The 15,786-nt window shown below is 39.5% G+C and overlaps 1 protein-coding gene across 3 annotated transcripts in view; it reads right to left on the reverse strand.

Annotated features, from left to right (window-relative positions):
- Positions 1-4,209: 4,209 nt before the first annotated feature.
- Positions 4,210-15,786, reverse strand: part of ascc3 (activating signal cointegrator 1 complex subunit 3) — a 337,899-nt gene continuing 326,322 nt past the window's right edge. For all 3 annotated transcript variants that reach the window (XM_088013868.1, XM_088013867.1, XM_088013869.1), the window contains 5 exons: positions 15,291-15,442; positions 13,230-13,380; positions 9,447-9,653; positions 8,807-8,982; positions 4,210-5,100 (listed from right to left, as the gene is read on the reverse strand). In XM_088013868.1, coding sequence (XP_087869994.1) covers positions 4,968-5,100; positions 8,807-8,982; positions 9,447-9,653; positions 13,230-13,380; positions 15,291-15,442 — 819 coding nt within the window. In that variant the 3' untranslated portion in view covers positions 4,210-4,967. The remainder of the gene's footprint in view (positions 5,101-8,806; positions 8,983-9,446; positions 9,654-13,229; positions 13,381-15,290; positions 15,443-15,786) is intronic.

Below are 15,786 nucleotides of genomic sequence, written 5' to 3' on the forward strand. Positions count from 1 at the left end.
GCTAAGCTTTAATGCAGAGGTGCTCAACTCCAGTTCTCCAGAGCCGTCCTGCAACTTTTAGATGCATCCTTACTCCAACAGACCGGGTCCAGCTCTGAACAGACCTGGTAACGAGCCATTCATTTGATTCAGGTGTGTTAGAGCAGGGAAGCATCTGAAAGTTGTAGGTTGGTAGCTCTCGAGGATTTGCCTTGAGAACCCCTGCTTTAATGACACGCCCCAACTCACCTGTTTTTGATAAGTTCTGATAGATCAGGGCCCAGTGTGGGAACAGCTGCTTCCAGGCTGTTCTCCACATCAAGTCTGTTCCTTTGCTAGATTTTGATGAGAAGGTCAAAGTTGAGAAAGTCACCACAAGCATATTGGTAGATCTATAATGTAAGAATCAGTGTATATTTCCTGGTTCAGTATATTTATTCTCCACATCACACCAAAACTCAGTCAATGCATTACCAACAGGGGTGAAAGTAGGCGGGTACAGTCAGGTACTGCTTACCCCTAAGATTTAGCGGGGGTTCGCAGTACCTGCAAGAGAGGGGAGCGGCTGTCTGCAGTAAAAAAATCAGCACGTCCTCCTCTGGCTCCTTATCAAAAAGTTCGTAACTTTATTAAAGAACAAAAAAAACAAATAAATGAATAAAATCAATAAAAGGTGTTCAAATTAATGACCCAACAAAAATAATAATCTCAATATTGTTTCAACAAGGTGTTGCGCAATTCTGTGCGTTTTGGTTCCATACCAAAATAACTAGCAGAGCAGAAGTTTAAAATTAACTTATCAACCACGGCTGTTTTTGCGGAGCGCTTATTAATAATCGCAAAATAAATATAGAGCCTGAAAACCTAATATGGTAACAGACTGAATGTTATGTTTTTAAACTAATCTCTGCTCGGCTTGCGGAGCGCAGGCGGTTGCCACGGCAACGGGTGTGCTTAAATGACAAAGAGAGGGAGTGTAAAAAGGTGCGAGTGGTTTTGAGTTGATCACCTGTTCAGGTTGTTTTACCTTTGTTTACCTTTGCTGTGGCGCTTTACAGCCGCTGAAATTTCTGAACGTTCAATAAACGACAAACTTGGACTAAGTTCGTCTGTGACTATACGTCATTCACAACAAACATCAAACATGGTAAATATGTTTCATTAAGTATTTAACAGACAAATGGCTTCTGCAATAATTATGTGAAATTAAATGAATTGTCTAATATTAAAAAAAATAGTTTGGGCATCTCGCTTTGAGCTGAGAGTCTGAGAGGTTTTTATTTAGTGGAAATATTGGTGTTGATGAGACTTTCTCCAAAATAAACTTTTTCAACCTTTATAGCTCCACTGTTGAAAATGAGGCTCTAACATTCACAAATGACATTGAAATAAAATCCAGTCCAACATCTGGTTTGAGATGATTCCTCTGGAACCTTTTGGAGGAAAAATATCCCAACTTCAGAAGATGAGCTTTTAACCTAACAGAGCTCTGTGGTTCCTCCTGTCAGTATGAGAGTCAGGGTGAGGAGGCATCATGTTAGGAAGACGAAGTGGAAGCTGCAGGATCTTCAGAACAAACAGGTCATGTTGTTAGGCTACTGATTATCCCTCTGTCTGGACACAGGATCAATATAACCAGTTTAAAAGCTAAAATGAATGGTTATATGCCAGACATGGAAAACTGGGATTCACTCCATGCCATGATGTTCAGAATTTAGGTCTCATGGCATCTCAAGGTGTCAACATTACAGCCAGTGGGCTGAGAGAAATACAGCTTTATTTTGAAAGAGCTGTGTGTGTGTGTGTGTGTGTGTGTGTGTATGTATATATATATATACATATATAATTTTTTTGTTTTGTTTTCTTTCTGTCATAGTACCCCCAAGAAATTAAATCTACTTTCACCCCTGATTACCAATAAATGCCATTTTCAGGGCACAATCAAACTATAAGATCCAAATATTTTGCATTTTAATGACAAAAGGAGAGAGGTTGTGTTGTTTGGGCCTATAGCAGCAGCTCAAAACCTCATGTTTACCTGGCCTCTTTAAATCAGTGTGTGACACCTATTGCAACAAACCTCAGTGTAAGGCTGGATTATAGTTAAGTTGTCAAATACAGCTTTTTTTTATCTGAGACAACTAGCCAAAGTAAAAACAATTTTTGTTTTGCATTTCTTTGAAATGTTAATTTTTTCCCCACACTATTTGTTTATACTTGTAATGAACTTTATGTCAGAAGTCACTTTCTAGACTCCAGCTGGTTTCTAATGCTGCTCCTCGGCTTTTAATCAGTACTAGAAAGTGAGGGTACATTACTCCTGTTTTAGCATCTCTTCACTGACTTCCAGTACATTTTAGGATAGATTTTAAAATGTGTCTGTTTTTAAATGAAACATAATTTAAAAAGAACACTCTCTTACCTGCTTCAGCCGTATGTTCCCTCACTCTCTCAGGTCAGCAGATGAGTTGTTAGTTGTTCTGAAATCGAAGAGGACTTTGAGAAGTGATCGCTCATTCTATGTGGCTGCACCAAAACTGTGGATCGGTTTAACTCTGCATATCAAACAGTCTCTTCTTGTGTTCAAGTCTTCTCTTAAAGCTTATTTTTTTCTCACTGACTTTTAACTCAGCATGAAGTATTGGTTTTTACAGTTAATTATTTTATTGTTTATTATTTCTGAATGTGGTGTACATCACTTTGGTCAACTGTGTTGTATTTAAAATGATTTAAAAGCTGGAATAGAATAAGTCCATCAGATGCTCCTGCAGCCTTGCAGGAAGGTTGCTCTTGCTCTCAATCAGTCTGATTGGGTCTCACCCAATCCAGTCTTTCTGACTTTTCTTCGGTGTCCTAAAAATACTTGCTGAAATTCATGCCGAGTTTGGACATATGTGTTTTAACCAGTTTGACCACTTGAGCTTAGAAACCAGCTGGAAATGCTTTGGTGCATTTTTGTCTTGTGACCTCTGTGTGTCTTCTCTCTCTCTCCTTCTCTCGTTCAACTGAAAAGTGTCATTTTTCAGTTGATCAGCACCCATACCCATGTGTCTTTTCCACATGTAAATTTCTGCTTGTCTTTTTATTTTTGTTGTTGTTGCTTTATTAAGTGAGATGCAGCATGTCACCCCACAGCTTTATTATTTTAAGGAGGCAAAGTGCATGTCTGACAAATGATTTATACCCATAATCTGTGAAATAAAATATAAAATATTTCCTCATACCCCTGTAATGTACCACTTGGTCCCCCCAGTTATGAATCACTGTCCTACACTATTCTTCCCAAAAATATTTGGTTTGTCTCAGGTTGGGTATTTGATTAGAGATAAATGTTTCATTTCCGGACACATGGAGAGGAAACATTTTGTAATACTAAACTAAAAAAAAAATCCACATCTGGAGAGGGTGGTTAATACTACACAGATAACTGTGGGGAACAGCCTTCCCTCTATGCATATGTATACATATACTTCTAAACACACATCTATACATGTGTGTTTACATCTCATACCTCACATACTAACCTTTGCTGCTTAATCCATGTTAAGGTCAATAAAACTTTCCAGCAGCACAGATAGGTACAAAAAAGAAAAATTAAACCAAACAAATGCCTGACATGCATACTAAGTTTGAAAGAACTTAGCTGAAACATTTATCTCCAGTTTCAATATTTGGGTTTCATGTTTCTTGGTAAATTCTTTCACCATCAAAATATCCCAGAATCTCTAGATAGGTTATTCTAATTTTGGAGCCATGGAGAAAAAAACAACAAAATGCCAGATCACTGAAAAGCAGTCAAACTGAACAAAACTAAGACAGAAATGTTCATGTAACGTAGGAAGCATATACTGACACACATAAAATCTCCACAAATATATGAAGAGTAGTAGAAAATGTTGGTTCTATATGTGGCTGTAAAGATGTGTTGCTCTGCTCAACAATTCAAAAAATATAATTAAGGCACCCCGGGGCTTCAGGGTCCCCATAAATGCTAATATGCTAATATTAACACAGACCACAGCTAAATAAATGTAATATTTGTTTATTGAGATGATCTATGCTGATAAATTTGATTTAATGTCGCAAGACGGAACTTTTGAGAATCTGCTGCCACCAAATCAGAGATTCAAACTCCTTCTCAAGCCAGATTACGGAGGCCGGAGGCAGTCAATCCAAATCAAAAATGGTGCTTCAGTATACAGTGGGGAACATAAATGCAAAACAAGGATGTCATCTCAAAGTGAAATTTTATTTTCAAATAATTCCAGGGCATAAAATCAACATGTTGCACAATACAGATGGATTTCTGCCATGTTTGTTCTGTTTGATGACTCAGGTGTAACTTTGAATGAGTTGTTGATGAGAAGACAGGTCAGATCTGTAGACAAGCTGCTGGGGAACTTACCTGCTATTTTACAAATTTGTACTTTAAATCTACTGCAGGAATTTAAACTCAGTTTGACCTGCTGCAACAAATGTTTCATTTATACTGGATATAAATTAAAGGTTGTAAACTTAACTTTCTATCTTAAACATGTCCCTGTCCCCCACCCTCATCAAAAAACATAGAATCTTTAGAAAATGTTCTTTACCTTACATTTTTATCTCTGTCTTGAACCAGTCTGTGTACAGCTGTTTGGGGTTTGGATTTCTGTTTTTAAATTTAAATCAAGATTTTTTATCCATTGTCATTCAATAAACTATACATAGAATATTTGCTAAACTTCCAATTTGCTGCAGTTAGTTAAAGTGGAAAGTCTTCAAAATTGGAGTATATGTACTTGAACAGGGGAATAAACAAACTGATAGCATTCTGTAATGTCTGATGCTAATGTGAGCAACAGGTCTTTGAGCTTCCAAAGGTTGAGTTCCAGGAAACCTTAACATGTTATAATGACATGTCAGTGTGAGTGCGACTCAGCACACCAACGATAGAGCTGAACTGCTGCTGTGCCAGAGTAGACTAAAGGTTTCCCTATTGCTGCTCCTTAGTTGAGGGAATCCACTACTTCTGTGTTGACCTGCGCTGCGATGCTGGTGGGGGTTACATTCAGGTGGATGTCATATTGCTGGTCCAGGCCCAGGTAGCTGTCACTCATGACATACAGCGTGTAGATGCACCTACAAGCAGAAGGTTCAGTGTTGAGTAGCGCTTCCACAAAATCATAAAAACTTGCTTTTAATCTCAAGTCAAACTCCAAGTTTTCTTAGAGTCAACACTGTGCTAATGCTCACCCTGTGCTGAGAAAGGGGGTTAACTGAAACTGGTATTAGAAAATGGGAGTCCACATATTTCACTGTTAAAGATCTCAATGAGGAAAACAGTTCAGCAGTGAGTTCATTTACCACCAAAAGGATGAAATATGACAGGGCTTCCCCCAGAAAACTTGCTGAGCCCGGTGAGCAGGGCGCTGAGGTGTCCACCGTGTTTTTGTATGAAAAGATGTTAAGTAGACAGGAAGAGTAAAATATTACTATATGTTACAGGAAAATATCGCCAGAGAAATACAATCTAAACCTGCAAATAGTCTTAAAAAGAACAATTCAAAAAATACAACTAAGGCAGCCCGGGGCTTCAAGGGCCCCATAAATGCTAATATTTTAACACAGACCACAGATAAATAAATGTAACATTTGTTTATTGAGGTTATCAATGCTGCTAAATTTGATTTAATGGTTTCAGCATACATAAATGAAAATATTTTAAATTAACATTTAAATGTAAGATTTTAAGGAGCTAACAAGTTTACTCTGTAGAAGTTGAAAGGACAATCTTCATAGGTAGACTGTTTTGTTACCACAGCAACAATCTGATGATGTGAGTTTAATCTTTGAATTTGAGCTCTGTTTGTTCACAAATACAAATTAACTTATTGCTTTTAAGGTTGACCAATTAAACTACTCCCCCGCTCCCAGATTTCACTAAATCTAACACAGAAGCTGTAAGAGGTGCTGATGTTTTTAGCACTAAGAGGGGCCCATAAGACAAATTCTGCTCAAGGCCTCATACAACGTTGGACCAGCCCTGCATGAGTTAAATCCACTGCACTCGCGCAGAGATGCGCAACAATATAATGCTGCTAATGTGGCTTTAGTAACTCTTCCATTTTGTGTCTGAGTTTTTAATAAGGGCTACAGAAACTGTTCTGGTTGCTTGAGTTTATGGGATGAGTTTTTCAGATCTCTGCGCAGCCGTGCGCATTAACCCTGGCTACGTGGACAAAGTATTTGATATGGTTTGTTGCATCGTATAACCTTTAAAATAATACTTAAAAAAAATAATAAAACAATATAAACCCAGAGTGATGCATGACTACGAGACTACGAGCACGGAAGCTCCTCACTGGGCTGAACCTGCATGATGAATGTTAAGCGCTGGTTCGTTAACCACTGATGCTCCGGCCAACCGGGCAGTGGTGCAAAAAGTGGGCATGCAGCGCATGCAACGCATAGGGGCGCTGCACCAGAGGGGGCGTCAAAACCCTGTCTGGAGGGGGCAGCGTGCCGATGATGTGTTCGCATTCACTTGAGCACCCTTGCGCTCCTTCACCTCGCGCCCATAACTGGGTAAATGTAGCGAGTTTCACGTGCCTTCGTGTCGGGGGGGTAGTGAGGGAGGGATTTATGTGTTCGCGTCCACCTGAATAATATGTAGTTGCGACCCTGCAACCGGGAATACATAAACTTTACAGGGAAGACAAAGCCACAAGCTGGCCAGCGTATTGAGATGTAAACGCCCCACATAATTCTTTGTTCACAAATATAAATCATTCTCACCGCTCCTCAATGCGCACATCTGAAAGTGCGGCTACAAGTTATTCCTGCAGTTCACATAGAGCTGCACAACCAGAGCTATCGCGGTGGGTTTTAAACTCTTACCTCGATGTGGAGCAGGCTACTTCAAATAAACATAATTCCACACAGGGGGTATAAATTTATCTTTTAGGAATAAATTTGCTCCGTCACTGAAACACTCTGAGCAACAGAGACGCTTTCAAAATGGATTAAACTATATAAAAAAAATAAAATAAAATTATATATATATATATGTATATATATATATATATATATAAAATTATATATATAAATATATAATTTTTTTTATTATTAAAAAAAAATAAAATAAAAATAATTTTTCTAAAATCAAAAACAAGCAATGCGGGGGAAATCCTGATTATGATGTAAGAAACTCTACATGCAGAGCACATGTGGCATAGTTGATTTTGTGGTGTGTCTTATGGGAATAACAGCCAGACAACAGCTGATTTGAGGCACATTTCATGTGCCTGCATTAGGTAACAGATTATAGTACCTGCTCTCTTCTCTTTCTCTAAAAGAGAAGAGAGCATCTGGTAGTGTGGGAAAACAATTCACCCACCATGGTGTGAGTCATTAAACTTATCTGCTTAAACATCAAACTAAAACACAAAATAATAATCTTGGAGCTTAATTTGTTCAACAGTAAAGATAATTTTTACCAGTTAATTTTTTTTTTTTTTACCAGTTGTCAAAACATAAAATTCTAAGTTTCAAAACTGGAAGTTACCCACAGTGGTTAAAGGTGTGGATTAGGGCTGTTGTAAACGAATATTTTAGTAATCGAGTAATCTATCGATTATTCTTATGATTAATCGAGTAATCGGATAAAAAAATAAAATAAAATGGAATATTGGTAAATCTGGCATAATACCCGTGTTACTATCAGATATCAATATCAGTCCAATTTTCCATATTTGAGCATCCCTAACAGTTGCTTTTTAGTAGTTTAGAAACTTAACCTGTAACAATAATAGCTCACTTTCTAAGTTAACCAGAAGAAAAGTTATAGAAAAATCTGAAATTATATTGAATTTAATAACAAAGAGGCAGGCTCACAAATATGCTTATAAAAAATGTCTACAATCCAGCTTTTAGTTTATGTATTCATCTTCAGTGAGTTTAATAGATTAATTAAACTCACCTTGCCACCTAACCTGTCACGCTTTGGGTTTGAAAATACGGGAAATGTCGCCTGGAGTGGGAGGAGAGGGCGAATGAACGAACATGGGGTGGAGGGGAGGAAATAGACCAGCGGACTGACGAACCGTTAGACCGGGGGACGAACACGGGGGGAAGCAATACGGGATATTTACGACACCGTCACTGGTCACACTCAGAAACTCATCTACCAGCCATGTACGATGCGCTCCGCCACCCGTTTCTTCAGACCGGGATATGAAATTTATTGTGCGGTTCGTCGGTAAAGCTACATTTACACGGTAAGCATCAGCTACTCAGCCGCCCGCCCTGTTCAGTCTACCGCTCACCTCAGCGCTCTTCCCGCCGTTCGCTTTCAACCAGCAGCCCCGGAGGAGAAATGCTGCCGTACTCCAGGCATTCCCCAGTCATTTTAAGGATGCTTATTGGTTCCCCAAAAACGATAAAAAGTCGGGCATTATCATCAATCAATAAAATCCCCACAGGTCAATCTTGAAGATTGGACTTTATGCCGCTGAGACTTAGCTTTTGTCAACAACTCAGAGGCGGAAGTGAGAGCTCCGCGCAACGCAAATGAAGTCCCGGCCGGAACACGGTGCGCTAACTAATAAAACATAAATTAACGAAGCTTCGAGGCAGGTAAATTTTCCTTGAGGAATTTTAGTAATCGAGGTACTCGAATCATTCGAGGAATCGTTTCAGCCCTAGTGTGGATGGCTACACAGTCATGGGTGAACAGTGTAAAAAGAACCGGGCTAAGCACACAGCCCTCCAGCTGTATTGTGCACCAGGGTGAATGATGTTCAGTCCCATATTCACCACCTGAGGTCGGTATGGATCAAAATCTTACTTTCCAGTCTTCTCTGGGGTGTAGAAGGCTACAGACACAGTGGTATGGTTCCGGACGTATCCGACCCGTTTGACAGCCAGCAGCTCCTTGCGATCCACTTCCCCCATGATGAGGAACCATCCCTCGTCCTTTGCTTTAGGGAACCTGGGAGCCTGGGCCTTACTTTCCTGCTTCCTCTGTAATATACAAAAATGTCTCACCTTTACTCATGATTTTACATGCAGTTTTAGAAAAAATGAAACTATATCCTTTTAAATTGCAGGTTTTTAAATTATTTGTTTGTATTTAGGAATTTGTAGACTTGTAAATTTTTTCCACTAACTTTCACTTTTAGATTTTACTTTTTTTAAATACATAAAGGCAGTAAGGATTATGTGGATTATGTGAAGACAAGGTTGAACTTGATTAATAAGAGAACATTAGTTAAAACCTTAAATCTGACAGAAGGTGGGCTTTCTTTTTTTATCATAAGTTGAACTTTCTGAGCACTGTTATAGTTGTTGCTCTCAAAGAGTGTCACAGCACTTGTGACTTAAACCAAAAACAATGTAATGTCAAAACATGTTGAACTATGTCACTCTTTCAAAGGTAGATGTTTGAATTTCTATACTACATCTCTCTGATAAAACATGACACTTACCCTGTGCTGACCCAGATTGAGTCGACGTAGTGACACCTGTAGAACGTACTCCTGGTCAGCATGGACATCTAGCCATCTGCTCTCCTCTCTCAAGTTAGTGCCCCTTCCAGTGAGAGGGCGCTCCATCTGCTCCTGGCTCTGCTCCCACCATCCCTTCACACTCATCTGGACCTCCAGCACTGGGAGGTGGCTCAGGAAGGACCATGCCTGGCAGCAGGCAGAAAGGTGGAAAGACAGGAATGATAGTAGACACTGCAAGTTAAGTCAAGCTGAAGTTACACTGTTCAAAATTAACTTGCTGGGGTAAAAAAGAAAAAAAAATGGAGAAAAGGCAAATGATTTTAGTCACTATTTATTTATCCATCTATGTACATCATCTCCCACTTATTGGGTGACAAAGGTTGTCAGGAGGGAAATCCTGATATCAGTTCTTTCTCAAGGGATCACAAGGCACACCACCAACCAAAAATGTAAACAAAGATACTCTGTAGCCGCCTATATTACATATATAGTCATTCTTATCAAAGTGTCTTGAATAGGAATCAAATAAACACAAAAAATTATTTTTATCATATTTTACATTTCTTATTTCAAATTGCACTTAACATGTCCACTTCAAAAATACACCTGAACAGTGCTACAACACAGTCATGTGTGATGCATGAATGTAATAACATTCATGCATCACTAATTCTCTTGTTTTAACGTAAAATGTTCTGTACCTACTGCCATCTAGTGATAATAAAATTACATGAGTGTCTACAGCAAAGACACTCAAAGATGGCATTATTTGCAGATAATTAATTCGTTTTCAAAAAATCTTTTAAGACCAGTTATCGTATTTTCCGGACTATGAGCGCACCATACTAACCGTACCTTCAAATTTGTTTGAAACCCCCCACATCCGCCCCTGGAAACTTACATAAATCAGCCGCACCGGGCGACAGACTGCTGGAATCTCTGCCGCTCTCGGTTTTCCATAAGGACCCAGCAGAGGGCAGCAGAGGGCTGCGTCCTAATAACTGCATCATTAATAACTGCTAATAACGATGCAGTTCTCCGTCTCCAAATCCGGTTTTGTTCACGCCGAGTTTACGTGCAGCGGCTTTATTTCCCTCCTGTACTGCCAGATCGAAACTCCTCAACTTAGAAGCTGCATCATATGAGTTTGAAAACATTTCTCCGTCGTGCCTGCTGCTAGCATGTGCTTGTTCTAAATGAAAATTAGCACGTTCTTCTTTGATTTCCAATTCTGACTTCCAATGATTCACTTCCTGCTAAAGAGCCCCCTGGTGGTTGAAGAAAAATCCACAGAAAAGTCGCGTGTTCAAAGTGTAGGAAAAAAGTAGCAACTTATAGTCCGGAAAATACGGTAGGTGAAATATTAAGTAAAAAAAAAAAAAAAAACTGGATCAGAGCCCAACAACACTTCAGTCAACTCCTTTCTTTTATTTTTTATGTTTTCATATGTGAATATGTGAGATGAGCCAGCGCCAACATGAAGAAAGCCTGGTGGTGCAGTATTATACTGCAGACGATGTTGAGCTGCAAAACTTCCACAGCATGTCTGTCCATAGATGTCTGTGGTAATGGCATGTGTATACAGGTTTGGGGTTGACATGAAGCACCTCTTCAAACATCATGCCAGGCCAAATTGCTGGAATGGAGCCTTTTTACACGCAGCCAAAGGGCAACTGTAACTTTCTTTGATGTGTGCCACTAATGTTAGAAACAAGAACAGGAGTCAAGTCTAGTGATGGTAAATCCCTGTTTCAGAGCAGGTTATGATGGACAGATCTGCTAAATCAGTGGTCCCCAACCCCTGGTCCGTGGACCAATTGGTACCGGGCCGCGCAAGAAATAATTAAACATTTCCGTTTTATGTATTATTTGAGTCTGGAGGATCTTTTATTTTGAAAATCCTTTAACCGGATTTTCTCAGTTACTTGCGTGCCAACGCTGAGCCCACAAGCAGCAAAATGAGTAAGAAACGGATCAGATGTCTTTGGAAAGTTTCTTTACAAAGGGGAAAAGGCCCAGAGAAGAGACAGGAGGATGGATTTATCCCGGACCGGTAGGTGAGTCAAACATTACAAGCCGCTCTGTATAACATGCGGTGACCTGCTGCTAATGAGGCAATGAAGCTTCAAACTGCTTCGCCACGTAGAGACCAAGCAGGCTGTGGATATAAGCAACACTTCGGGTGTTATTGTCTCATCACTCCCAGATGGGACCGTCTCGTTGCAGAGAAACAAGCTCAGGGCTCCTGTTAGTCATTATTGTGAGTTAAAATTTTCACGAAAGTAAAATGCTCGTTTTTGTGGCACATCTGTATCTTATTTTGAAGGAATATGTAAACGTTACCATAGCGACCAGAGTCAGAGAGCGTTTGGACAGTGGTCGAGAGGAGATGAGTAGAGCTTGTGAGTCTTAAGTTTGGTTTAGACGGCAAGATTTAAGGATTGTCGGCCGATTCTCCAAACCTCTGTGATCACAGAGCTGATAAAAGTACAACAGGTTCGATCGGTTCGTGTTCAGCCACACGGCAGGAGCAACAAACCACACGAACCGATTCCAGTCACAAATGTCGCGATTCCAGAAGAAAATCCAGTAAAACCCCCAACATAGCATACAGGAATTTAGAATGACCAAACACGGATGACGATGTAGAAGCAATAGTGATAGTTTGTGGACTCATTTTAAGAGATAAAAGACGTAACAAAAAGAAAAGGCGGTGGATAAAAGACAGCGGGAGCAGCAGCTCTATTTGCTGCACTATGATTTGGAAGCGACTGTTTTTTCATAGTTAACATTTTTAATTGAATAAACATAAACATATATAATAATGACCTTTACATATAATAATAAACATTTCCACATATCATCTCCGATATCCACCGGACTCACAGTTGCGCGATATGTCAGCTGTTTGGGATTCCCCTCTGTTCTTACGTCACCGCGCTTTCTGATTGGCTACCTGTCACATTCAGCAGGTTGTATTCTCGTTCCCAGTCAAGGTAAACCCCACAGGCTGCGATAAAAAGGCCAAGACAACCTAAATTGGGTATATTCAGGATTTAGCGGGAATACCAACATGCAGAAGCCTTATCTGACGGTTAACCATCCCCCAGGCCGCAGCAAAATTTTCCAAGTCTTGACCGGTCCGTGGTAATAAAAAGGTTGGGGACCACTGTGCTAAATGACATCCAGTGTACTGTATCTACCATCACACATGCTTCTCCCTGTTTTGTAAGGGATTCTGAGGGCAATCTTAAAAAACACATCAAGAAAAAAAGACAGTGTGATACAAAAAACTACATAAAGACACCAACAAAGAAAAAATATGGAAAGGATAAAGGAGTTTGTTGAGGTCTATGTGGGAAGACACCTCTGAAATTCAGCCAAGAAAAGCTATTTATTTGAGGATTACTCTCCAAGAGCAAGTCAGACAGGAACACTGCACCACATCTAATTATTCAATTAAAGAGCCTGCCACTCAGCAAGGCAACGGATGTGAAGGTGGGGACGGAGAGGACTCCTGCTGATTTGGTGAAGTCACAGGGGCTGTTGCTATACCTGGCTTCCTCATTACAGCAGCCATTAGCTCTCAGAGTGGAGTTGTAATTGGAGGTTTGAGAGGCATCAGGGACCACAGTGGCAGGACTGCACATGGTCCCCGCTCTCGTGAAATTATGTTTAGGTGTGCACAATGTCAGAACAATAATGTTTTTAAAGCTGTTGAACTGAATTTTAACCAAATAGCTTCTTTTGATGTGAACTTACCTGCAGTATTTGATTTGGCTGAAACTCCTGGTTAACAACAGCAGAAAAAACACTTTCTTTTCCACCGCAGGCAGCAATAAGTTCTGGGAGTCCCTCAACAGGCCCACAGAAGCCTTCAGCATCACTATTTCCTTTGATACCTGCCCATTTCCTGGAAGATGTTTGTATAAACAGAAAAAATTGAGTCATTGAATTAAACTGAAGAAATCTTCAATTGCAAGTTTTAGGTGTGAAACTTCCATCATGTAATGTTGGTACCAAAACTACTTTTGATGTAGTGCTTTAAACATTGCAAAAAAGAAATGACATCAAATATTTATTAGAATAAAGAGTATGTATCTAAAAGTAGTGAGGGTCTGAAAATTGTCCATGACTTGCTTTCCTTGGAGGAGACAAGCTTCTGAGGAAAGGATTATGTTTAAATACTACAATATATTTATTACTCTTAGCTCCTCAGGGATCATGTAACAGATTTATGTGGGTATAAAGAGTCTCTGGGATACACACATATTTAAATATCACTCTAAGGAGTTGCTTATTGAGAATTCTGAAACATTTGTAATCAAAATGGAATTAATAAGTTGTTGGTGTATATAATAACTGAAAAAGTGGTCTAATCAGGGGCTCTAACTAGGTTCCTGGACTTTATTCATGGAAAATTGTCAGACTTATTTTGACTCAGCGATTTACACTTCTAAGTCCTTCAAGGTCATTTAAAAATATGTAATGCTAACATATGAATCTATGACATGTATGTGTTTGACTGGCAGGACATGGATGTGGGACAAAAACGAGAATAGACAGAAGGAATAGAAGTACAAAAGCAAGGAAAGAAAGTAGTGAAAAATGAAGGACATATACAGCTAAGGAAAGAAAGAACACAAGGAAACAAGTTTTGACAAAAGGAAGAAAGAAAGAAATGAAAAAGATCGCAAAATGGAAGGAAGAAAGGGCAAATGAGAAGGATGAACTTAGTGGATGGAAGCATAAAATGAAGGAAGGAAATAAAGAAAGAAGACAAGAATAATAAGAAAGAAAGAATAGAAGGACAAATGGAGAAAAGCAGAAAAGTAGAAAATATTGAAGGGATGTGAGGATGGAAAATATGGCAATATTTCCTGTAGTGTAGAGGAAGCATATGAGGAAAGAATATACCAAAATAAGGAAGGGTAGACGGAAGGACACATTTAGAGAATGGGTTAGAGACAAAAGTCTTGTAAACTTTGACATATTCTTTTATTTCTCATATTTTACCAGACCTGGAAAACACTGAAATTGAATTCCATGCCATTCCAGACTATGAAGGAGCCCTGCCTATTCCAACAGAGGAATCAATCTGTTGTTCTAGACCAAGTTTCTTTAAAATGCAGGAAGCTGTCAGAATCCTTTGATGTAGAGTTTTTCCTAAACCCAGTGTAACAAAACTTTTGGTCATGTCACTGATCAAGTCGGACAACTAGAAACAGACAGCCATCTTTAAAATGTCAGTTTTAAAAACTCAGATCACTCACAAATATTGTAAATTCAAGGTTTCTATAAGGCTGCATCTAAACTGTATTTTAGATCAAGAAGTTATTTTATTCCACACTTATCAAGAGGGTAATGAAAACATATGTTGTGATTTTAACATTTCAGAATCATCCTACATGGGAAGACGCAGAGTAGCATCTAGACAGTAACCAGCTTTTAGATGGTTCAAAAACTATCTGCTCTATCTCTCATAGAGTGTCTGGCAGTATTTCCTATAGAGCAGGGGTCTCAAACTCCAGTCCTCGAGGGCCGCTGTCCTGCAACTTTTAGATGTGCCTCTGCTGCACCACACCTGAATAGAATAATTAGGTCATTAGCAAGGCTCTGGAGAATTTATCTACACAAGGAGGTAATTAAGCCATTTCATTCCAGTGTTTTGTACCTGTGGCACATCTAAAAACTGCAGGACAGCAGCCCTTGAGGACTGGAGTTTGAGACCCCTGCTATAGAGGTTCTCTCTGTGACATCAATAACAAATGAGGAATGTATAGAGCAGGAGAACAACACCGGTGGAGCAGTGATGCTGTTTACCTGAACAGGTAGAGGTGGTGTTGTTGGACGTGTGGAAGTGTCAGTAATGAAGAGTCGTGCAGCCAGCGGCCCTGGACGATCATCTGGATCAGGTTGCAGATACTGAGCACTGTAACAAGCCAGCCTTCATTGGCAGCTACATCTAGCATTGCCTGAAGTCAGAAACAAAAACAATTAAAAATCAAATATACCTGTACTTCTGCATCCTGATGTCTAAGCATGCAGAAGATATGTTCACTTCCATCCAAGCATTCACAGGACTAACTCCTTCTTACCCCAATGAAACGCCAATGTTTAACGGCCTTGAAGCGTCTTTTCCATGGTTTCATCTGACATGTTTTTTTTTTTCTTTACATAAATTTTTAAGTTTTCTAAGGAGAGGATTTTAAATTGTGTTCATTTTTAGCGTAAATCTGAGATTGAGTGAGGAAGCCAGAGAATGCATGAGGTTCCCAGGGAGAACTGGGATTCAAACCCAGTACTTTCTTGGTGCAAG

Source organism: Poecilia mexicana, unplaced genomic scaffold, assembly GCF_051168715.1.
Source record: "Poecilia mexicana isolate PSO_F unplaced genomic scaffold, ASM5116871v1 scaffold_16, whole genome shotgun sequence".
Classification (NCBI taxonomy): domain Eukaryota; kingdom Metazoa; phylum Chordata; class Actinopteri; order Cyprinodontiformes; family Poeciliidae; genus Poecilia; species Poecilia mexicana.